The following is a 25,501-nucleotide window of genomic DNA, read 5'->3' on the forward strand; positions in this document are numbered from 1 at the left end:
GTTCAGTTAGTAGAACATGGTCCTCTGTAGTTAGTAGAACATGGTCCTCTGTAGTTCAGTCAGTAGAACATGGTCCTCTGTAGTTCAGTTAGTAGAACATGGTCCTCTGTAGTTCAGTTAGTAGAACATGGTCCTCTGTAGTTCAGTTAGTAGAACATGGTCCTCTGTAGTTCAGTTAGTAGAACATGGTCCTCTGTAGTTAGTAGAACATGGTCCTCTGTAGTTCAGTTAGTAGAACATGGTCCTCTGTAGTTCAGTTACTAGAACATGGTCCTCTGTAGTTCAGTTAGTAGAACATGGTCCTCTGTAGTTCAGTTAGTAGAACATGGTCCTTTGTAGTTCAGTTAGTAGAACATGGTCCTCTGTAGTTCAGTTGGTAGAACATGGTCCTCTGTAGTTCAGTTAGTAGAACATGGTCCTCTGTAGTTCAGTTGGTAGAACATGGTCCTCTGTAGTTAGTAGAACATGGTCCTCTGTAGTTAGTAGAACATGGTCCTCTGTAGTTCAGTCAGTAGAACATGGTCCTCTGTAGTTCAGTTAGTAGAACATGGTCCTTTGTAGTTCAGTTAGTAGAACATGGTCCTCTGTAGTTCAGTTGGTAGAACATGGTCCTCTGTAGTTCAGTTGGTAGAACATGGTCCTCTGTAGTTAGTAGAACATGGTCCTCTGTAGTTCAGTTGGTAGAACATGGTCCTCTGTAGTTAGTAGAACATGGTCCTCTGTAGTTAGTAGAACATGGTCCTCTGTAGTTCAGTTGGTAGAACATGGTCCTCTGTAGTTCAGTTAGTAGAACATGGTCCTCTGTAGTTGGTAGAACATGGTCCTCTGTAGTTCAGTTAGTAGAACATGGTCCTCTGTAGTTCAGTTAGTAGAACATGGTCCTCTGTAGTTAGTAGAACATGGTCCTCTGTAGTTCAGTCAGTAGAACATGGTCCTCTGTAGTTCAGTTAGTAGAACATGGTCCTCTGTAGTTCAGTTAGTAGAACATGGTCCTCTGTAGTTAGTAGAACATGGTCCTCTGTAGTTCAGTTAGTAGAACATGGTCCTCTGTAGCTCAGTTAGTAGAACATGGTCCTCTGTAGCTCAGTTAGTAGAACATGGTCCTCTGTAGTTCAGTTAGTAGAACATGGTCCTCTGTAGCTCAGTTAGTAGAACATGGTCCTCTGTAGTTAGTAGAACATGGTCCTCTGTAGTTCAGTTAGTAGAACATGGTCCTCTGTAGTTCAGTTAGTAGAACATGGTCTTCTGTAGTTCAGTTAGTAGAACATGGTCCTTTGTAGTTCAGTTAGTAGAACATGGTCCTCTGTAGTTAGTAGAACATGGTCCTCTGTAGTTCAGTTAGTAGAACATGGTCCTCTGTAGTTCAGTTAGTAGAACATGGTCCTCTGTAGTTAGTAGAACATGGTCCTCTGTAGTTCAGTTAGTAGAACATGGTCCTCTGTAGTTCAGTTAGTAGAACATGGTCCTCTGTAGTTCAGTTAGTAGAACATGGTCCTTTGTAGTTCAGTTAGTAGAACATGGTCCTTTGTAGTTCAGTTAGTAGAACATGGTCCTCTGTAGTTAGTAGAACATGGTCCTCTGTAGTTCAGTTAGTAGAACATGGTCCTCTGTAGTTCAGTTAGTAGAACATGGTCCTCTGTAGTTCAGTTAGTAGAACATGGTCCTTTGTAGTTCAGTTAGTAGAACATGGTCCTCTGTAGTTAGTAGAACATGGTCCTCTGTAGTTCAGTTAGTAGAACATGGTCCTCTGTAGTTCAGTTAGTAGAACATGGTCCTCTGTAGTTCAGTCAGTAGAACATGGTCCTCTGTAGGTCAGTTAGTAGAACATGGTCCTCTGTAGTTCAGTTAGTAGAACATGGTCCTCTGTAGTTCAGTCAGTAGAACATGGTCCTCTGTAGGTCAGTTAGTAGAACATGGTCCTCTGTAGGTCAGTTAGTAGAACATGGTCCTCTGTAGTTCAGTTAGTAGAACATGGTCCTCTGTAGTTCAGTTAGTAGAACATGGTCCTCTGTAGTTCAGTTAGTAGAACATGGTCCTCTGTAGTTCAGTTAGTAGAACATGGTCCTCTGTAGTTAGTAGAACATGGTCCTCTGTAGTTCAGTTAGTAGAACATGGTCCTCTGTAGTTCAGTTACTAGAACATGGTCCTCTGTAGTTCAGTTAGTAGAACATGGTCCTCTGTAGTTCAGTTAGTAGAACATGGTCCTTTGTAGTTCAGTTAGTAGAACATGGTCCTCTGTAGTTCAGTTGGTAGAACATGGTCCTCTGTAGTTCAGTTAGTAGAACATGGTCCTCTGTAGTTCAGTTGGTAGAACATGGTCCTCTGTAGTTAGTAGAACATGGTCCTCTGTAGTTAGTAGAACATGGTCCTCTGTAGTTCAGTCAGTAGAACATGGTCCTCTGTAGTTCAGTTAGTAGAACATGGTCCTTTGTAGTTCAGTTAGTAGAACATGGTCCTCTGTAGTTCAGTTGGTAGAACATGGTCCTCTGTAGTTCAGTTAGTAGAACATGGTCCTCTGTAGTTCAGTTGGTAGAACATGGTCCTCTGTAGTTAGTAGAACATGGTCCTCTGTAGTTCAGTTGGTAGAACATGGTCCTCTGTAGTTAGTAGAACATGGTCCTCTGTAGTTCAGTTGGTAGAACATGGTCCTCTGTAGTTCAGTTAGTAGAACATGGTCCTCTGTAGTTGGTAGAACATGGTCCTCTGTAGTTCAGTTAGTAGAACATGGTCCTCTGTAGTTCAGTTAGTAGAACATGGTCCTCTGTAGTTAGTAGAACATGGTCCTCTGTAGTTCAGTCAGTAGAACATGGTCCTCTGTAGCTCAGTTAGTAGAACATGGTCCTCTGTAGTTCAGTTAGTAGAACATGGTCCTCTGTAGTTAGTAGAACATGGTCCTCTGTAGTTCAGTTAGTAGAACATGGTCCTCTGTAGCTCAGTTAGTAGAACATGGTCCTCTGTAGCTCAGTTAGTAGAACATGGTCCTCTGTAGTTCAGTTAGTAGAACATGGTCCTCTGTAGCTCAGTTAGTAGAACATGGTCCTCTGTAGTTAGTAGAACATGGTCCTCTGTAGCTCAGTTAGTAGAACATGGTCCTCTGTAGTTCAGTCAGTAGAACATGGTCCTCTGTAGCTCAGTTAGTAGAACATGGTCCTCTGTAGTTCAGTTAGTAGAACATGGTCCTCTGTAGTTCAGTTAGTAGAACATGGTCCTCTGTAGTTAGTAGAACATGGTCCTCTGTAGTTCAGTCAGTAGAACACTTTGTAGCGCTGGGATAGTGGGTTCAGTTCCTGATACCACTAATACGTTTATTCAGTTCCTGATACCACTAATACGTTTATTCAGTTCCTGATACCACTAATACGTTTATTCAGTTCCTGATACCACTAATACGTTTATTCAGTTCCTGATACCACTAATACGTTTATTCAGTTCCTGATACCACCCATACGTTTATTCAGTTCCTGATACCACCCATACGTTTATTCAGTTCCTGATACCACCCATACGTTTATTCAGTTCCTGATACCACTAATACGTAAGACTTGTTTATGCATGTCTGAGTGTCTCTTTAGATTAAAGTTTCGGCTAAATGGCATATACTTCTGTTATGAAATGTAAAAACAAAATTACTTTATTAGGATGTAGTATTAATTTATTTATTCAAGATGTCACCTTGCTTTAAGGTCCTCCCTCCATTAAACCTGAGCCTCTGGGTCAGTCAATCCACACATGACCCCTGACCTGTAGGCTCTGACCTACCAGAGTCTGTACAGTCCTGACTTAGCTAAAGCTCCCATGCCTGGCCAGAATAACTGTCCGTCCATATGAAGCCACTGATCCCTCTGACCACCACAGTGTTTCTCTATACCTCTCACTGAGTCCTGACTTCATGTTCGAGAGGAGGGGTTTTCATAAACCTCTTAAAACTCATTAAGTCCTGTTTCGGGTACTCTCTAAAACACTAGTGATTCTGTCTTCTGGTTGATGGGGTCTGTCATGCGCCTCTACGTCACAATGGGATTCTATGAGTTCTAACTTCTGTTGCTAGGGCTGTTGTGTGTAGGCCCAATCAATATGATTAATTATTTATATTAGATATAGGGACAGTGATGAGAGAAGTTCTGCTGTATTGTAGGGTGAGTACAGTGAGTTACTGTAATTTTTCACTGTCTTTTTACTGTTGTTTTTGTTTCTTTACTTACTTATTGTTCACCTAATACTTTTTTTTTTTTTGCACTGTTGGTAAGTAAGCATTTCACTGTAAGGTCTACCTACGCCTGTTGTATTCGGCGCACGTGACAAATAAACTTTGATTTGATTAGAGTAGCTCTCATCCAGGACCGGTTATTGTTTAGTTGACCTTTTCCGCAGGTCGTGACCAGTTCCGTAGTCTCTCATTGAAGTTAGCGGCGAGGTAATTTACGGATCTTTCTGTGTATTTCTAATTATCGGTTGATTAGACTTGTCTTGTGAACAAGAGCGCTACATTGTTTTACTGTCACAATATAACGGAGAACATACGGAGAACATCAAGGATCCGTACTACCTTTATTATGCCTCTGCAGTGACAGAGACTAGTCTCTCACAGAGAGATGTCTTTGTTGTGTCTGGCATGGTGAAACTAGCCCCTTCTGCGGTCAGACTACAGTAATACCGGATGGTTACGAAACCACTGGGTCCTCTGTTGGCGTGCATTGGCAAGGACTTTCCATGTCTGCTCATTGCGGTACTCACCACTTCTCCTATGATCATAGTTCCTACGTGGTGCTGCTGTGGTGCTACTTTGCTTGTACGCACCCTACTGGATTATTATGGGCGTCAACAAACAACGGATGGTTTGTTTTTATAGAAACAACAAAGGCCTTGAGGATAGACCCTAGCCTAGCCTGGATCCCAGATCTGTTTGTGCTGTCTTGCCAACTCCTATAATGTAACGTTGACCATAGGAGTTTTTATAGAAACAACAAAGGCCTTGAGGATAGACCCTAGCCTAGCCTGGATCCCAGATCTGTTTGTGCTGTCTTGCCAACTCCTATAATGTAACGTTGACCATAGGAGTTTTTATAGAAACAACAAAGGCCCTGAGGATAGACCCTAGCCTAGCCTGGATCCCAGATCTGTTTGTGCTGTCTTGCCAACTCCTAGAATGTAACGATGACCATAGGAGTTTTTATAGAAACAACAAAGGCCTTGAGGATAGACCCTAGCCTAGCCTGGATCCCAGATCTGTTTGTGCTGTCTTGCCAACTCCTATAATGTAACGATGACCATAGGAGTTTTTATAGAAACAACAAAGGCCCTGAGGATAGACCCTAGCCTAGCCTGGATCCCAGATCCAGGCCGCAATTGCTGCGGGGACCCGTTTTGGCTCGTGAGCCAGTACTTTCAAAGCGACTGGCTGAAATGATACGAAAGCTTCTAGAATCCCCCTTTTAAGGACAGTATGTGGTTTTTCTCTCCTCTCTTCTCTGTCGTTGGCTCTCTGTCCACCTAATTCATTAACTTGTGACTGGAACCTATTGTAGTATGTAGTATTTATTGATTTATTCAAGATGTCACCTTGCTTTAAGGTCCTCCGTCCATTAAACCTGAGCCTCTGGGTCAGTCAATCCACACATGACCCCTGACCTGTAGGCTCTGACCTACCAGAGTCTGTACAGTCCTGACTTAGCTAAAGTTCCCATGCCTGGCCAGAATAACTGTCCGTCCATATGAAGCCTCTGATCCCTCTGACCACCACAGTGTTTCTCTATACCTCTCACTGAGTCCTGACTTCATGTTCGAGAGGAAGGGTTTTCATAAACCTCTTAAAACTCATTAAGTCCTGTTTCGGTACCCTCTAAAACACTAGTGATTCTGTCTTCTGGTTGATGGGGTCTGTCATGCCAAATGGTGCCTGAACTACAGGCATTTACAGACCACGTCTCTATCCCAAATGGCACCCTATTCCCTATGTAGTGCACTACTTTAGACCAGAGCCCTATGGCACCCTATTCCCTATGTAGTGCACTACTTTAGACCAGAGCCCTATGGCACCCTATTCCCTATGTGGTGCACTACTTTAGACCAGAGCCCTATGGCACCCTATTCCCTATGTAGTGCACTACTTTAGACCAGAGCCCTATGGCACCCTATTCCCTATGTAGTGTACTATTTTTAAAAGAAGATAGGGTGCACTATAAAGGAGATAGGGTGTCATTTGAGACCTAGCACCGTTTTAATGCAAGGCCATTTACTCACAATACAGACTGTTCATTACAGTTTTGGTGATGGCTCTTTCAACCAATCAGGTAGAATGTGTTAGGCTTCTGAAGTAAAAAAAAAAAAAAGAAAAAAAAAAGGATTGGAATATGACACTTGTAACATATGGAGTGTGATGATATGATGATTCAGTGAATGATGTTTTCACCCACACACTAATTAGAGATGCATTGGGGATGGTAATAGCCTGGTTCCGGATCTGTTTGTGTTGTCTTGCCAACTCCCGTGGTCAATGTCAAGCTGCATTGTGCTTGTAGGTAAAAGTGACATCTTCGATTCAAGCATGATAGTTCAGTGGTTTATGTACGTCAACTTCCTAGACGGCCCTTAGTTGGTAGACGGCTCCATCTTCAGGACAAGACTGGTGTGCACACTGTCTGCCTCTTTGCTCTGGAACACCTCTGTCGTGTAGATAGTTCCTCTAGAACACCTCTGTAGTGTAGATAGTTCCTCTGGAACACCTCTGTAGTGTAGATAGTTCCTCTAGAACACCACTGTAGTGTAGATAGTTCCTCTAGAACAACTCTGTCGTGTAGATAGTTCCTCTAGAACACCTCTGTCGTGTAGATAGTTCCTCTAGAACACCTCTGTCGTGTAGATAGTTCCTCTAGAACACCTCTGTAGTGTAGATAGGTCCTCTGGAACACCTCTGTCGTGTAGATCGTTCCTCTAGAACACCTCTGTCGTGTAGATAGTACCTCTAGAACACCTCTGTTGTGTAGATAGGTCCTCTGGAACACCTCTGTCGTGTAGATAGGTCCTCTAGAACACGACTGTAGTGTAGATAGGTCCTCTAGAACACCTCTGTCGTGTAGATAGTTCCTCTGGAACACCTCTGTCGTGTAGATAGTTCCTCTAGAACACCTCTGTTGTGTAGATAGGTCCTCTGGAACACCTCTGTCGTGTAGATAGTTCCTCTGGAACACCTCTGTCGTGTAGACAGTTCCTATGGAACACCTCTGTCGTGTAGATAGTTCCTCTAGAACACCTCTGTCGTGTAGATCGTTCCTCTAGAACACCTCTGTCGTGTAGATAGTACCTCTAGAACACCTCTGTCGTGTAGATCGGTCCTCTGGAACACCTCTGTCGTGTAGATAGGTCCTCTGGAACACCTCTGTCGTGTAGATAGTTCCTCTGGAACACCTCTGTCGTGTAGACAGTTCCTATGGAACACCTCTGTCGTGTAGATCGTTCCTCTGGAACACCTCTGTCGTGTAGATAGTTCCTCTGGAACACCTCTGTCGTGTAGACAGTTCCTATGGAACACCTCTGTCGTGTAGATCGTTCCTCTGGAACACCTCTGTCGTGTAGATAGTTCCTATGGAACACCTCTGTCGTGTAGATAGTTCCTCTAGAACACCTCTGTCGTGTAGATAGGTCCTCTGGAACACCTCTGTCGTGTAGACAGTTCCTATGGAACACCTCTGTCGTGTAGATCGTTCCTATGGAACACCTCTGTCGTGTAGATAGTTCCTCTAGAACACCTCTGTCGTGTAGATAGTTCCTCTGGAACACCTCTGTCGTGTAGATAGTTCCTATGGAACACCTCTGTCGTGTAGATAGGTCCTCTAGAACACCTCTGTCGTGTAGACAGTTCCTATGGAACACCTCTGTCGTGTAGATAGGCCCTCTGGAACACCTCTGTCGTGTAGACAGTTCCTATGGAACACCTCTGTCGTGTAGATAGTCCTCAAGAAAACCTCTGTCGTGTAGATAGTCCTCAAGAAAACCTCTGTCGTGTAGATAGTTCCTCTAGAACACCTCTGTTGTGTAGATAGGTCCTCTGGAACACCTCTGTCGTGTAGATAGTTCCTCTAGAACACCTCTGTCGTGTAGATAGTTCCTCTGGAACACCTCTGTCGTGTAGACAGTTCCTATGGAACACCTCTGTCGTGTAGATAGGCCCTCTGGAACACCTCTGTCGTGTAGACAGTTCCTATGGAACACCTCTGTCGTGTAGATAGTCCTCAAGAAAACCTCTGTCGTGTAGATAGTCCTCAAGAAAACCTCTGTCGTGTAGATAGTTCCTCTGGAACATCTCTGTCGTGTAGATAGTTCCTCTAGAACACCTCTGTCGTGTAGATAGTTCCTCTGGAACACCTCTGTCGTGTAGATAGTTCCTCTGGAACACCTCTGTCGTGTACATAGTTCCTCTAGAACACCTCTGTTGTGTAGATAGTTCCTCTGGAACACCTCTGTCGTGTAGATAGTTCCTCTAGAACACCTCTGTAGTGTAGATAGTTCCTCTGGAACACCTCTGTAGTGTAGATAGTTCCTCTAGAACACCACTGTAGTGTAGATAGTTCCTCTAGAACAACTCTGTCGTGTAGATAGTTCCTCTAGAACACCTCTGTCGTGTAGATAGTTCCTCTAGAACACCTCTGTCGTGTAGATAGTTCCTCTAGAACACCTCTGTAGTGTAGATAGGTCCTCTGGAACACCTCTGTCGTGTAGATCGTTCCTCTAGAACACCTCTGTCGTGTAGATAGTACCTCTAGAACACCTCTGTTGTGTAGATAGGTCCTCTGGAACACCTCTGTCGTGTAGATAGGTCCTCTAGAACACGACTGTAGTGTAGATAGGTCCTCTAGAACACCTCTGTCGTGTAGATAGTTCCTCTGGAACACCTCTGTCGTGTAGATAGTTCCTCTAGAACACCTCTGTTGTGTAGATAGGTCCTCTGGAACACCTCTGTCGTGTAGATAGTTCCTCTAGAACACCTCTGTCGTGTAGATAGTTCCTCTAGAACACCTCTGTCGTGTAGATAGTTCCTCTGGAACACCTCTGTCGTGTAGATAGGTCCTCTAGAACACCTCTGTCGTGTAGATAGTTCCTCTGGAACACCTCTGTCGTGTAGACAGTTCCTATGGAACACCTCTGTCGTGTAGATAGTTCCTCTAGAACACCTCTGTCGTGTAGATAGTTCCTCTGGAACACCTCTGTCGTGTAGACAGTTCCTATGGAACACCTCTGTCGTGTAGATAGGCCCTCTGGAACACCTCTGTCGTGTAGACAGTTCCTATGGAACACCTCTGTCGTGTAGATAGTCCTCAAGAAAACCTCTGTCGTGTAGATAGTCCTCAAGAAAACCTCTGTCGTGTAGATAGTTCCTCTGGAACATCTCTGTCGTGTAGATAGGTCCTCTAGAACACCTCTGTCGTGTAGATAGTTCCTCTGGAACACCTCTGTCGTGTAGATAGTTCCTCTGGAACACCTCTGTCGTGTACATAGTTCCTCTAGAACACCTCTGTTGTGTAGATAGTTCCTCTGGAACACCTCTGTCGTGTAGATAGTTCCTCTGGAACACCTCTGTCGTGTAGATAGTTCCTCTGGAACACCTCTGTCGTGTAAATAGGTCCTCTAGAACACCTCTGTAGTGTAGATAGGTCCTCTAGAACACCTCTGTCGTGTAGATAGTTCCTCTAGAACACCTCTGTCGTGTAGATCGTTCCTCTAGAACACCTCTGTCATGTAGATAGGTCCTCTAGAACACCTCTGTAGTGTAGATAGTTCCTCTCGAACACCTCTGTCGTGTAGATAGTTCCTCTAGAACACCTCTGTCGTGTAGATCGTTCCTCTAGAACACCTCTGTTGTGTAGATAGGTCTTCTGGAACACCTCTGTCGTGTAGATAATACCTCTAGAACACCACTGTAGTGTAGATAGTTCCTCTAGAACACCTCTGTCGTTTAGATAGTTCCTCTAGAACACCTCTGTCGTGTAGATAGTTCCTCTAGAACACCTCTGTTGTGTAGATAGGTCCTCTGGAACACCTCTGTCATGTAGATAGTTCCTCTAGAACACCTCTGTCGTGTAGATAGTTCCTCTGGAACACCTCTGTTGTGTAGACAGTTCCTATGGAACACCTCTGTCGTGTAGATAGTTCCTCTGGAACACCTCTGTCGTGTAGACAGTTCCTATGGAACACCTCTGTCGTGTAGATAGTTCCTCTAGAACACCTCTGTCGTGTAGATAGTTCCTCTGGAACACCTCTGTCGTGTAGACAGTTCCTATGGAACACCTCTGTCGTGTAGATAGGCCCTCTGGAACACCTCTGTCGTGTAGACAGTTCCTATGGAACACCTCTGTCGTGTAGATAGTCCTCAAGAAAACCTCTGTCGTGTAGATAGTCCTCAAGAAAACCTCTGTCGTGTAGATAGTTCCTCTGGAACATCTCTGTCGTGTAGATAGTTCCTCTAGAACACCTCTGTCGTGTAGATAGTTCCTCTGGAACACCTCTGTCGTGTAGATAGTTCCTCTGGAACACCTCTGTCGTGTACATAGTTCCTCTAGAACACCTCTGTTGTGTAGATAGTTCCTCTGGAACACCTCTGTCGTGTAGATAGTTCCTCTGGAACACCTCTGTCGTGTAGATAGTTCCTCTGGAACACCTCTGTCGTGTAGATAGTTCCTCTAGAACACCTCTGTTGTGTAGATAGTTCCTCTGGAACACCTCTGTCGTGTAGATAGTTCCTCTAGAACACCTCTGTCGTGTAGATAGTTCCTCTGGAACACCTCTGTCGTGTAGATAGTTCCTCTGGAACACCTCTGTCGTGTAAATAGGTCCTCTAGAACACCTCTGTAGTGTAGATAGGTCCTCTAGAACACCTCTGTCGTGTAGATAGTTCCTCTAGAACACCTCTGTCGTGTAGATCGTTCCTCTAGAACACCTCTGTCATGTAGATAGGTCCTCTAGAACACCTCTGTAGTGTAGATAGTTCCTCTCGAACACCTCTGTCGTGTAGATAGTTCCTCTAGAACACCTCTGTCGTGTAGATCGTTCCTCTAGAACACCTCTGTTGTGTAGATAGGTCTTCTGGAACACCTCTGTCGTGTAGATAGTACCTCTAGAACACCACTGTAGTGTAGATAGTTCCTCTAGAACACCTCTGTCGTTTAGATAGTTCCTCTAGAACACCTCTGTCGTGTAGATAGTTCCTCTAGAACACCTCTGTTGTGTAGATAGGTCCTCTGGAACACCTCTGTCATGTAGATAGTTCCTCTAGAACACCTCTGTCGTGTAGATAGTTCCTCTGGAACACCTCTGTTGTGTAGATAGTTCTTCTGGAACACCTCTGTCGTGTAGATAGTTCCTCTGGAACACCTCTGTCGTGTAGATAGTTCCTCTAGAACACCTCTGTCGTGTAGATAGTTCCTCTGGAACACCTCTGTCGTGTAGATAGTTCCTCTAGAACACCTCTGTCATGTAGATAGTTCCTCTGGAACACCTCTGTCGTGTAGATAGGTCCTCTGGAACACCTCTGTCGTGTATATAGGTCCTCTAGAACACCTCTGTAGTGTAGATAGTTCCTCTAGAACACCTCTGTAGTGTAGATAGTTCCTCTAGAACACCTCTGTCGTGTAGATAGGTCCTCTAGAACACCTCTGTCGTGTAGATCGTCCCTCTAGAACACCTCTGTCGTCTAGATAGTTCCTCTAGAACACCTCTGTCGTGTAGATAGTTCCTCTAGAATACCTCTGTCGTGTAGATAGGTCCTCTGGAACACCTCTGTCGTGTAGATAGTTCCTCTGGAACACCTCTGTCGTGTAGATAGCATTGTGTAGATGCTAATTAGACCATAGAGCTGGACTACAATATATGGCCAGTGGGGAGTGCCAACATTCTGTGCAAATTATATATTCGAGTAGCACTGTAGTTTTCCCTTACGTAACACTAGAACCTCATACGTGTATTATGATCCTAATCCATAATAGCTGTGTTTTGCCTGTGCTTGTTGGTTGAAGAATATGAACAGGACTGGCTTTAATGTGAATAAAATATTATTGTGTACAAGGTTTACAGCTCGAATGCAATTGTACACCATTTAAGCAGCAATAATTCAATAAGAAACTGAGAATGCATTTTAAAATAATCTATTCATAATTTGACAAACTCATTTCCCACTGGGCAAAAGACTGGCTCAATCAATGTTGTTTTCAAGTCATTTCAACAACCAAAAAATCGAATGTGATGACCAGGGGTTGGAACCAGTTCAGGGAACAGAACTGAAAACCAGAAAAGGAAGACATTTTTCAAAGAACTGAATCAGAACCAAGAACGAAAATGATCCATACTGTACTGGAACAGAACCCTTATTTTAAAAGCATGGGAACCAGTAACGTTATTTTATTTTCCTGGCATTTTATTTTCAGTCCCACAAAAAAACACAACAAAACGCCTATGCTAAACCCTCCCTATGTCAATCAGAAACTTCTTCCAGTGTCGGCCTGTCAGCTGGAAATCTTTGCCAGTGTGTGCATGTAGACTACCTGCCCCCTCCCCTCCGAAGCATAGTCTACTGCAGCCTACTGATGTTATAAGCGTGATTCAGAAGATAGTGAGAGAGATTTTTAATTAGAGAAGAATGGATTCACTTTTTCAATACTAGTTAGGGATACTATAGTTATCACATTTCACATTGGATTTATTAAATAGAAACAGGTAAGACATGTTTTTAATTCTGGTTCCGCTCTGTATTCACACGCTTGTTAGCTAGCTAGCTCTGGTCCAATGTTAAACCAACTCTGAAGTTCAAAGACATTCAAAGTTATTTTATAGAAGCAACTCCTCCGTAGGTATAATTCTGTGGGCCTAATTCAGATAATATATGTCATCACAAGATGCCCAGCGTGTCAAGCCAAGCCTCCTCCTCCACCTTCTCTTGCTCTCTCCCCACCCCAAAATCAGTTGTATCTCGTGCCCTACACTTGTCTTTCCATCATTCATGTAAACAACTCACTGAGCTATAGCTAACCAGCTCCATGTAAACAACTCACTGAGCTATAGCTAACCAGCTCCATGTAAACAACTCACTGAGCTATAGCTAACCAGCTCCATGTAAACAACTCACTGAGCTATAGCTAACCAGCTCCATGTAACAACTCACTGAGCTATAGCTAACCAGCTCCATGTAAACAACTCACTGAGCTATAGCTAACCAGCTCCATGTAAACAACTCACTGAGCTATAGCTAACCAGCTCCATGTAAACAACTCACTGAGCTATAGCTAACCAGCTCCATGTAAACAACTCACTGAGCTATAGCTAACCAGCTCCATGTAAACAACTCACTGAGCTATAGCTAACCAGCTCCATGTAACAACTCACTGAGCTATAGCTAACCAGCTCCATGTAAACAACTCACTGAGCTATAGCTAACCAGCTCCATGTAAACAACTCACTGAGCTATAGCTAACCAGCTCCATGTAAACAACTCACTGAGCTATAGCTAACCAGCTCCATGTAAACAACTCACTGAGCTATAGCTAACCAGCTCCATGTAACAACTCACTGAGCTATAGCTAACCAGCTCCATGTAAACAACTCACTGAGCTATAGCTAACCAGCTCCATGTAAACAACTCACTGAGCTATAGCTAACCAGCTCCATGTAAACAACTCACTGAGCTATAGCTAACCAGCTCCATTGTAGATATGTAGTGGCGTAGTAATGTTATATGATGTATTGTTTTATGTGAAATGTGCTTTATGTTTGGACCCCAGGTAGAGTAGCTGCTGCCTTGGCAGGAAGTAATGGGGATCCATAATAAACCCCAGGAAGAGAAGCTGCTGCCTTGACAGGAACAAAATGGGGATCCATAATAAACCCCAGGAAGAGTAGCTGCTGCCTTGGCAGGAACTAATGGGGATCCATAATAAACCCCAGGAAGAGTAGCTGCTGCCTTGACAGGAACTAATGGGGATCCATAATAAACCCCAGGAAGAGTAGCTGCTGCCTTGACAGGAACTAATGTGGGATCTCTAACAAATACAAACGTAAAATGTGTCAACAATATTATCTCAACACTTAGTCAATAAAGTAGACTAAATAAATGAACTAGTCTGTTTAGATTATGTACAAATGTTAACAAGAACAAGATGTGCTTGGACAATATTCCCTTGGGTATGATGATCGTGGCCCATTCCAAATTAATCCTCAGTTTAAAGCTAGAATCCTTAGTCACTCCATCCATTTTGGACTTAGAAATTAACGACATCTACCCATTTGATTGTTGAAGAATATAACTTAAAAATGCTTTGTGAGCTTAGTTCCACTGTCACACACCATGAGAACCCAACATAGAAGCTTGTTTTACTCCGATGTTTGTAAACAATGTAAACGTAAACAAATAATGTATAGCCTGAAAACATGGTTCAAACTATAGTGTTGATATCATGGATGGTCAGTCCTTGCGCTGTCTGTGAATTTGAGAGTAGTTACATTTCTCCAGCCCCATGCCTTAGCTTTTTTAGCAAAAACAAGGGTGTGGAGTTTATTTTGTTATTTTGTTTCAATGAAGGATTCTAGCTTTAAGCTAAACTTAACAATATTATGTACACCGTATAGAATTTACAACAATAATAGAGAGAGAGAGAGAGAGAGAGAGAGAGAGCAGTTAAAGTAGAAAGTCCAGACCATAACATTTCAGTCCATAGAACTCTCACACCTCAAAACCAAAAATGTATATGTTAATATGTGTATACAATGAGCCACAATTGGGGCAGTGTGTCATGGCCGTCGTTGAAGGAAGACCAAAGTGCAGCGTGGTGAGCGTACATATTCCTTTATTTAATAATGTCGCCAACAAAACAACAAATGAAAAACAACCGTGAAGCTTACAGGGCATTAGTGCCAATAACAAAGTTAACTACCCACACTGAAAGGGGAAAAGGGCTACCTAAGTATGATTCCCAATCAGAGACAACGATAGACAGCTGTCCCTGATTGAGAACCATACCAGGCCAAAACATAGAAATAAAGAAACATAGAAAACAAAACATAGAATGCCCACCCCAAATCACACCGTGACCAAACCAAACAGAGACATAAAAAGGCTCTCTAAGGTCAGGGCGTGACAGTATCTCTACCGCTCCTGCCTTCTCTAGAGAGTTGAAAACAGCAGGTCTGGGACAGGTAGCACGTCCGGTGATCAGGTCAGGGCGTGACACAGTGTGCCATTGCCATTTCATGTGTGAAACATTTGGTAAAAGCTGAATTAGCAATAGTCAACCAGAGATACAATTTGAAAAACTAGATTACTTCTTGGATTACTTTTCAGAAAGGATGTTGACAACATTTTGTTTTATTCTCAATGACGTTCAATTCAGAATTGAACAAAGGTCCAAATTGAAGTTTACTCTACCTGAGTCTGAGCACCAATCAGAGACCACTATGATGACACAACAAATGATGACCACCAATCAGAGACCACTTTGATGACACACCACATGATGACCACCAATCAGAGACCACTATGATGACATACCAAATGATGACCACCAATCAGAGACCACTTTGATGACACACCTAATGAGTTTGATGGATCCTTTTTTGTCTTCTTCTCATGCCTCTTAAGGGTAAAGTAATCCAAAAGTAATCAGATTACATTGCTTAGTTTGGGTCATCGAAAAGTTACGCTACTGATTGCGGTTTTGGACAGGTAACTAGTAACGGATTACAATTAGAAAGTAACCCACCCAACCCTGTCTGTGACTGAGCAGCGGGGAGCAGTTGGCCCCGGGGGCGTTGGATTCACAGAAGTTTCAATACCTCCTTTCAGTCGCAGTCAGTGAGAGAGAGAGAGAGAGAGGTTTTTTGTGTCAAGAGGATTTCCATTGAAATGGAGTGTTTCAGTCTTTTGGTTCAGTTGATGTTGGTAAGCGTTGCCTCTGCCGGGATAGATGGAATACATTGGACATATACAGGTACGTATTTATTCATTTATGACCTATTCCCTAGTTATCTGTAGTTTTTTTTGGACTCCAAATCCCTAGAAAGACCCCCAAAAGTCTTAAACTCATTAAAACAAATGTTCATCATTTCAATTCATTATTAATTTATTAAAGATAATGAACTCTAACTCTGAAGAATGATGAAGAGATAGAGAGTTTGAGAATATAATAACAGTGACTGAAGGTTTTTGCAATGTGTTATTGCTGTTTAAATCAGTCATCGTGATGACAAACAGGAACGCGAACATGATGATCAGGCACTGTATGTGATTATAGCTATGGAAGATAGGTAGGTCATTATCGTATTGTGTAACGTCTGTGCCCTTCAACCTGTCATTTGGTTCATGATGCAGAGTACACTGTACCACCTCTCTTACAAACCACCGGTCAGATATTTGTTTTTTTTTTATAGGTTTTCTGATTACACCAAGGTGTTGTGAAGGTATGCCTACAGGGAGAACAGTAGGACTTTATACAATATCAGTCAGGGTACTTTTGCCACCCCCCCCCCCCCTTCTCTTCCCCAACTGTCTGCTTGGACTGTAGTTGGACGCGTGGGCAGCCAATGAAAATAGTGTGGCCAAGTTTACATTGTTGCCTTCTTTATCATCGTCCGTTCTAATCCACCCGCGCCATTCCGTTTCTCCCGACGTCAGAAGGGGCCCTGGACCAAGTGCACTGGGCGGAGAACTATCCTGCGTGCGGTGGCCGAAAACAGTCCCCCATTGACATCCAGAGGCAGAACGTGCGACACAACCCCCACATGATACACCTAGAGCTCACCGGATATGACGCTCAGAAGGGTAACTTCCTCATGAAAAACAACGGACACTCAGGTAAAAAAAAAAAAGTTGTGGGATGATGTCTGAATTTTTTTTTTTTTACACAAAAAAAACGTCATATTCCCAGTATTAGTCTATACTGTTTTATTATATTGAATGAACAGTCTATACGTTTTGAGAAAAAAAATGATGGCAACAATAACATCTTTAACAAATGTATCTAAATTAAGTTAGGATTGCTTCCTTTAACAACGAGACTACTCAAAATATGGTCCTGTGTGACTCAGCAGGTAGAGCAAGGCACTTGCAAAAGGCAAGAAATGTGGGTTTGATTCCCGCTGAGGCCACCCGCATGTATGCACGCATGACTTGCTTTGGATAAAAGCGTCTGCTGAATGGCTTATGTCATAATGATTAAAAAATGTCTTCTTGTGTTGTGGCCAGTTGAAATCGTCCTCCCTCCCAGCATGGTGATCACCAAGGGTCTCCCCGGGCATTACACGGCCGTCCAGATGCACCTCCACTGGGGCGGCTGGGACCTGGAGGAGAGCGGGGCAGAGCACACCCTGGACGGCATCAGATACATGGCAGAGGTGGGCTAGTGCTAGAGATACCCCCCCAAGACTAATATACTGTTTCTGAAGGGTGTAAAACAGTGAAACAAATAGAGGTGGGCTTGACTTGACCATATTGGGCCTCAACAGCAGTGTTTCTGCCATCATGACACTCTTTGCCACTCCTTGCCACATCACAAGGAGTTGACCTGATAGCATTACCAGATCTGGGACCAGTAATACTGACCGCTACCTCAACAGTTCATCTCAGTAATACTGATCTGGGACCAGGCTGCAGCTACCTCAACAGTGCATCTCAGTAATACTGATCTGGGACCAGGCTGCAGCTACCTCAACAGTGCATCTCAGTAGTACTGATCTGGGACCAGGCTGCAGCTACCTCAACAGTGCATCTCAGTAGTACTGATCTGGGACCAGGCTGCAGCTACCTCAACAGTGCATCTCAGTAGTACTGATCTGGGACCAGGCTGCAGCTACCTCAACAGTGCATCTCAGTAATACTGATCTGGGACCAGGCTACACTACCTCAACAGTGCATCTCAGTAATACTGATCTGGGACCAGGTTACAGCTACCTCAACAGTGCATCTCAGTAGTACTGATCTGGGACCAGGCTACAGCTACCTCAACAGTGCATCTCATTAATACTGATCTGGGACCAGGCTACAGCTACCTCAACAGTGCATCTCAGTAATACTGATCTGGGACCAGGTTACAGCTACCTCAACAGTGCATCTCAGTAGTACTGATCTGGGACCAGGCTACAGCTACCTCAACAGTGCATCTCATTAATACTGATCTGGGACCAGGCTACAGCTACCTCAACAGTGCATCTCAGTAATACTGATCTGGGACCAGGCTGCAGCTACCTCAACAGTGCATCTCAGTAGTACTGATCTGGGACCAGGCTGCAGCTACCTCGACAGTGCATCTCAGTAGTACTGATCTGGGACCAGGCTACAGCTACCTCAACAGTGCATCTCAGTAATACTGATCTGGGACCAGGCTGCAGCTACCTCAACAGTGCATCTCATTAATACTGATCTGGGACCAGGCTGCAGCTACCTCAACAGTGCATCTCATTAATACTGATCTGGGACCAGGCTGCAGCTACCTCAACAGTGCATCTCAGTAGTACTGATCTGGGACCAGGCTGCAGCTACCTCAACAGTGCATCTCAGTAGTACTGATCTGGGACCAGGCTGCAGCTACCTCAACAGTGCATCTCAGTAATACTGATCTGGGACCAGGCTGCAGCTACCTCAACAGTGCATCTCAGTAATACTGATCTGGGACCAGGCTGCAGCTACCTCAACAGTGCATCTCAGTAGTACTGATCTGGGACCAGGCTGCAGCTACCTCAACAGTGCATCTCAGTAGTACTGATCTGGGACCAGGCTGCAGCTACCTCGACAGTGCTCTTCTATTCAAGGAGTAATTTATTTGGTTTTGATGTTCCTAGAGGATCATAGGGCCTGTACTAAAGTTATCCTCTTGGTTCCTGGAGGATCATAGGGCCTGTACTAAAGTTATCCTCTTGGTTCCTGGAGGATCATAGGGCCTGTACTAAAGTTATCCTCTTGGTTCCTGGAGGATCATAGGGCCTGTACTAAAGTTATCCTCTTGGTTCCTGGAGGATCATAGGGCTTGTACTAAAGTTATCCTCTTGGTTCCTGGAGGATCATAGGGCCTGTACTAAAGTTATCCTCTTGGTTCCTGGAGGATCATAGGGCCTGTACTAAAGTTATCCTCTTGGTTCCTGGAGGATCATAGGGCCTGTACTAAAGTTATCCTCTTGGTTCCTAGAGGAACATAGGGCCTGTACTAAAGTTGTCGAACGTTGCCGGTCTTGGGCTGCTTCCCTCACCCTCTAGCCATGACAAGTGGATCTTCTTGAGTTGTTGTATGGATAAAGTACAGGTTCGTTTTAGTCACTCGGATTTTCACAAACTGAATTATTGCTGCATAAACATTGTATATGGTGGGTTCCCTTCCAACAGGTTCGTCAATTGGAGCAACTTGCAACTGACAATTCTGATAAACAATGAGGTCATAGGTCAATTAGGACATGTGCCAGATGGGCTGACTAATTTGTAGCCTAGTAGGCCTGTCTAAACTGGGGGTTTTGTGCAAAATTATCATTATTTGGCTAATGATGTGGGCCTCGAGAACCAAGAAAAATGGGCCTGTGTGTTAGAAATGTCTGGGCAGATTTCTGGTCCCAGTTCGTCCCTGTGAACAATGTATTTGTTTTCTTTGTCCTCTGTATTGCAGCTCCACGTTGTCCATTATAACTCTGATAAGTACAAGAGCTTTCAAGAGGCCAGCGACAAGCCTGACGGACTGGCAGTTCTAGCCTTCTTCTTCGAGGTGAGATCTGGTTCTCCATCTTCTTCTTCTTATTATTATTTAGGTCCCGCTTTAAATGGCGTTCCGCTAATAAAGGCTTCATAAAGCCTTCATAATGAATTCATAAGCACTACATAAATATATTACAGAGCATCTATAACCGTATGTCGTAAATGTCGCATAACTGTGTGACATAATCATCAATGTCAAATGTGACATATCCCACGCTTTTATTTCTTTCATCACATTCCCAGTGGGTCAGAAGTTTACATACACTCAGTTAGTATTTGGTAGCATTGCCTCTTTATTGTTTAACTTGGGTCAAACATTTAAGGTAGCCATCCACAAGCTTCCCACAATAAGTTGGGTGAATTTTGGCCCATTCCTCCTGACAGAGCTGGTGTAACTGAGTCAGGTTTAAAGGCCTTCTTGCTCGCACACGCTTTTTCAGTTCTGCCCACAAATTTTCTATGGGATTGAGGTCAGGGCTTTGTGATGGCCACTCCAATACCTTGACTTTGTTGTCCTTAAGCCATTTTGCCTCAACTTTGAAAGTATGTTTGGGGTCATTGTTCATTTGCAAGACCCATTTGCGACTTCCTGACTGATGTCTTGAGATGTTACTTCAATATATCCACATAATTTTCCTCTCTCATGATGCCATCTATTTTGTGAAGTGCACCAGTCCCTCCTGCAGAAAAGCACCCCCACAACATGATGCTGCTTCCCGGTTGGGATGGTGTTCTTCAGCTTGCAAGCCTCCCCCTTTTTCCTCCAAACATAATGATGGTCATTATGGCCAAACAGTTCTATTTTTGTTTCATCAGACCAGAGGATATTTCTCCCCAAAGATTTGATCTTTGTCCCCATGAGCAGTTGCAAACCGTAGTCTGGCTTTTTTATGGCGGTGTCAGGTGTGTGCGTACTGGTAGGGAAGTCAGGTGCAGGAGAGCAGAGATTTGTGAACAGGCGCACACTTTATTGAGGCAAAAGTGCAAAATGCGCAAAAAAGTCACAAGAATTATGTTTAGCAATAAACATCTTCGTGAAAAATGACCACGGAAAAAACAAACCAGTCTGGCGCGTCAACAATAAACACGTAACACAAACAATCTTACACAAAGACATGAGGGGGAACAGAGGAATAAATACATGTAGATTGATTGGGGAACGAAAACCAGGTGTGCAGGGAACAAGACAAAACAAATGGATACATGAAAAATGGAGCGGCGATGGCTAGAAAGCCAGTGACGTTGACCGCCGAACGCCGCCCGAACAAGGAGAGGAGCCGACTTCGGCGGAAGTCATGACAGGCGGTTTTGGAGCAGTGGCTTCTTCCTTGCTGAGCGGCCTTTCAGGTTATGTCGATATAGGACTTGTTTTACTGTGGATATAGATACTTTTGTACCGGTTTCCTCCAGCATCTTCACAGGGTCCTTTGCTGTTGTTCTGGGATTGATTTGCACTTTTCGCAGCAAAGTACGTTCATCTCTAGGAGACAGAACGCGTCTCCTTCCTGAGCGGTGTGATGGCTGCGTGGTCCCATGGTGTTTATACTTGCGTACTATTGTTTGTACAGATGAATGTGGTACCTTCAGGCGTTTGGAAATTGCTCCCAAGGATGAACCAGACTTGTGGAGGTCTACAATTTTTTTTCTGAGGTCTTGGCTGATTTCTTTTGATTTTCCCATGATGTCAAGCAAAGAGGCACTGGGTTTGAAGGTAGGCCTTGAAATACATCCACAGGTACACTTCCAATTGACTCAAGTGATGTCAATTAGCCTAACAGAAGCTTCTAAAGCCATGACATCATTTTCTGGAATTTTCCAAGCTGTTTAAAGGCACAGTCAACTTAGTGTATGTAAACTTCTGACCCACTGGAATGGTGATACAGTGAATTATAAGTGAAATAATCTGTCTGTAAACAATTTTTGGAAAAATGACACAAAGCAGATGTCCTAACCGACTTGCCAAAACTATAGTTTGTTAACAAGAAATGTGTGGAGTGGTTGAAAAATGAGTTTTAATGACTCCAACCTAAGTGTATGTAAACTTCCGATTTCAACTGTAAACATGTGCTTTATAAAGGGTGACATGTTGTAAAGGGAAGTCATGTTAGTCACATGACATCTACTCTCATTCCCAGACACTTCGGCCCAAATGCGCTGAAGTTTTGGTGGACCAACTCCTCAAACGTGTTCATTAGTTAGGGTTTGTTTTAAAATCACATTTTAAATAAGATCAATTGTGCAAATAGAATGGGTGGGGTTTGGCTAGAATTATGACTTTGTGGCTGTGTTAACTAGTGACGACCAGGGGGACTGTTTTTTGCTAGCAAAGGACATAGCCTGATGACAAATACTTCACTCATTGAGGTCACCCCGATATAATTCTATAGTCAGTCCCACTAAGACCAATTCTGAATGGTTGATATCCCAGGCTGATATGTGCTGTGTGTTCAATAACCTGGAGACGACGTTACATATAGAAACACCTTGATGAAAGCCCCCCAACCTACAGAATCACTAACCTTGATGAAAGCCCCCAACCTACAGAAACACTAACCTTGATGAAAGCCCCCCCAACCTACAGAAACACTAACCTTGATGAAAGCCCCCAACAACCTACAGAAACACTAACCTTGATGAAAGCTCCCAACCTGTAGAAACACTAACCTTGATGAAAGCCCCCAACCTACAGAAACACTAACCTTGATGAAAACCCCCAACAACCTACAGAAACACTAACCTTGATGAAAGCCCCCAACAACCTAAAGAAACACTAACCTTGATGAAAGCCCCCAACCTAAAGAAACACTAACCTTGATGAAAGCCCCCAACCTACAGAAACACTAACCTTGATGAAAGCCCCCAACAACCTAAAGAAACACTAACCTTGATGAAAGCCCCCAACTTACAGAAACACTAACCTTGATGAAAGCCCCCCAACCTACAGAAACACCTTGATGAAAGCCCCCAACAACCTAAAGAAACACTAACCTTGATGAAAGCCCCCAACGTATAGAAACACTAACCTTGATGAAAGCCCCCAACCTACAGAAACACTAACCTTGATGAAAGCCCCCAACGTAAAGAAACACTAACCTTGATGAAAGCCCCCAACCTACAGAAACACTAACCTTGATGAAAGCCCCCAACCTACAGAAACACTAACCTTGATGAAAGCCAACAACCTACAGAAACACTAACCTTGATGAAAGCCCCCAACCTACAGAAACACTAACCTTGATGAAAGCCCCCAACCTACAGAAACACTAACCTTGATGAAAGCCCCCAACCTACAGAAACACTAACCTTGATGAAAGCCCCCAACCTACAGAAACACTAACCTTGATGAAAGCCCCCAACCTACAGAAACACTAACCTTGATGAAAGCCCCCAACAACCTAAAGAAACACTAACCTTGATGAAAGCCCCCAACAACCTACAGAAACACTAACCTTGATGAAAGCCCCCAACAACCTACAGAAACACTAACCTTGATGAAAGCCCCCAACAACCTACAGAAACACTAACCTTGATGAAAGCCCCCAACCTACAGAAACACTAACCTTGATGAAAGCCCCCAACCTACAGAAACACTAACCTTGATGAAAGCCCCCAACAACCTACAGAAACACTAACCTTGATGAAAGCCCCCAACAACCTAAAGAAACACTAACCTTGATGAAAGCCCCCAACAACCTACAGAAACACTAACCTTGATGAAAGCCCCCCAACAACCTACAGAAACACTAACCTTGATGAAAGCCCCCCAACAACCTAAGGTAATTGACAGTGTCTTTCTTCTGGAACCAAGTTACATGTTCCTCAGTACACAAACACGCACAAAACAATTTAATGAGCCGTACCGTGCGGTGTTGGGTCCAGTCAGGTCTTTAACATCACAATTTAACGAGCCGTACCGTGCGGTGTTGGGTCCAGTCAGGTCTTTAACATCACAATTTAACGAGCCGTACCGTGTTGGGTCCAGTCAGGTCTTTAACATCACAATTTAACGAGCCGTAGCGTGCGGTGTTGGGTCCAGTCAGGTCTTTGACATCACAATTTAACGAGCCGTACCGTGCGGTGTTGGGTCCAGTCAGGTCTTTAACATCACAATTTAACGAGCCGTACCGTGTTGGGTCCAGTCAGGTCTTTAACATCACAATTTAACGAGCCGTACCGTGTTGGGTCCAGTCAGGTCTTTAACAACACAATTTAACGAGTCGTACCGTGCGGTGTTGGGTCCAGTCAGGTCTTTAACATCACAATTTAACGAGCCGTAGCGTGCGGTGTTGGGTCCAGTCAGGTCTTTGACATCACAATTTAACGAGCCGTACCGTGCGGTGTTGGGTCCAGTCAGGTCTTTAACATCACAATTTAACGAGCCGTAGCGTGCGGTGTTGGGTCCAGTCAGGTCTTTAACATCACAATTTAACGAGCTGTACCGTGCGGTGTTGGGTCCAGTCAAGTCTTTGACATCACAATTTAACGAGCCGTACCGTGCGGTGTTGGGTCCAGTCAGGTCTTTGACACATTCACCCACTGAAAAGATCAGCCACAAAATGTCGGCACCATTGTAACAGGATGTAATTAAGCCCTGGTCTCCATGGGAACAGAAGAGGAATACCCGGTGCGGTCGTCTCAGGTTGGACTACTCCAAATCATCTTGGCTCTGACACACACACACAAGCTTTGCAGGTCCATCAACCCATTTAAATACGTCTCACTACAGTAACCTGTGGATCATGAGAGAACCTTCATGAATCAGCAGTAAGTTAATAACCTATTTATTGACACTTTATGTAGCGTCCTGTAGTACTTAGTTTGAAGTGAGACACCATTCGGTCATTCATAACACATTCATAAAGGCTTAATGATGTAAACACAAATGTATTAACAACTTTAAAGACATGTTTTAACCAAATACATTTTACTCTACTTTGACATTTTTAAAACAATATAAAATACATGAAGTTTCAAAAAGTCGCTGCAATGTAATTACAGTAAACATTACACAGGGTTGTGAATAGTGTAGCTTGTCCCTGAGCTGGCGGGCGAATGATTCTTGCCTCTCTTCCTGCTGGAGGTACTGCATGTTGGTTCCAACCTTAAAAGTAACAACAAAGAAAGTTAGCAGGTCGTGTTTGTGAGAGTCTCCCCTTTCCCGTAGCACGGTCATAATAGTTCAACCCGTTTGGATGCTATAGGCGTTTTCGTGTTGTCTCACAGTCTGACAAACATCGCTCTAGCTCTGCCACCTTTCACTGCAGATGCGGAAGTGTTACATAAACAGATGCGGTGGATTGAGACGCATCCAATGCAAAAAAACAGATATCTCAATTTTGAACTGATGGATTTTGATGGGGATTTTTCTCTCCTGTAGCCATGTTGCCAGTCTGTTTATCTCTCCTGTAGTCATGTTGCCAGTCTGTTTATCTCTCCTGTAGCCATGTTGCCAGTCTGTTTATCTCTCCTGTAGCCATGTTGCCAGTCTGTTTATCTCTCCTGTAGCCATGTTGCCAGTCTGTTTATCTCTCCTGTAGCCATGGTGCCAGTCTGTTTATCTCTCCTGTAGCCATGTTGCCAGTCTGTTTATCTCTCCTGTAACCATGGTGCCAGTCTGTTTATCTCTCCTGTAGCCATGTTGCCAGTCTGTTTATCTCTCCTGTAACCATGGTGCCAGTCTGTTTATCTCTCCTGTAGCCATGTTGCCAGTCTGTTTATCTCTCCTGTGGCCATGTTGCCAGTCTGTTTATCTCTCCTGTAGTATGTTGCCTGTCTGTTTATCTCTCCTGTAAC

The 25,501-nt window shown here is 43.8% G+C and overlaps 1 protein-coding gene across 1 annotated transcript in view; it reads left to right on the forward strand.

Annotated features, from left to right (window-relative positions):
- The first annotated feature begins 15,819 nt into the window (after positions 1-15,819).
- The window catches only part of LOC139543117 (carbonic anhydrase 6-like), a 15,569-nt gene continuing 5,887 nt past the window's right edge, over positions 15,820-25,501 (forward strand). Inside the window, exons 1-4 of the mRNA XM_071349297.1 lie at positions 15,820-15,965; positions 16,649-16,828; positions 17,219-17,367; positions 19,623-19,718. Coding sequence (XP_071205398.1) covers positions 15,881-15,965; positions 16,649-16,828; positions 17,219-17,367; positions 19,623-19,718 — 510 coding nt within the window. The 5' untranslated portion in view covers positions 15,820-15,880. The remainder of the gene's footprint in view (positions 15,966-16,648; positions 16,829-17,218; positions 17,368-19,622; positions 19,719-25,501) is intronic.

This window comes from Salvelinus alpinus, chromosome 17 (assembly GCF_045679555.1).
Source record: "Salvelinus alpinus chromosome 17, SLU_Salpinus.1, whole genome shotgun sequence".
NCBI classification, from domain to species: Eukaryota; Metazoa; Chordata; class Actinopteri; order Salmoniformes; family Salmonidae; genus Salvelinus; species Salvelinus alpinus.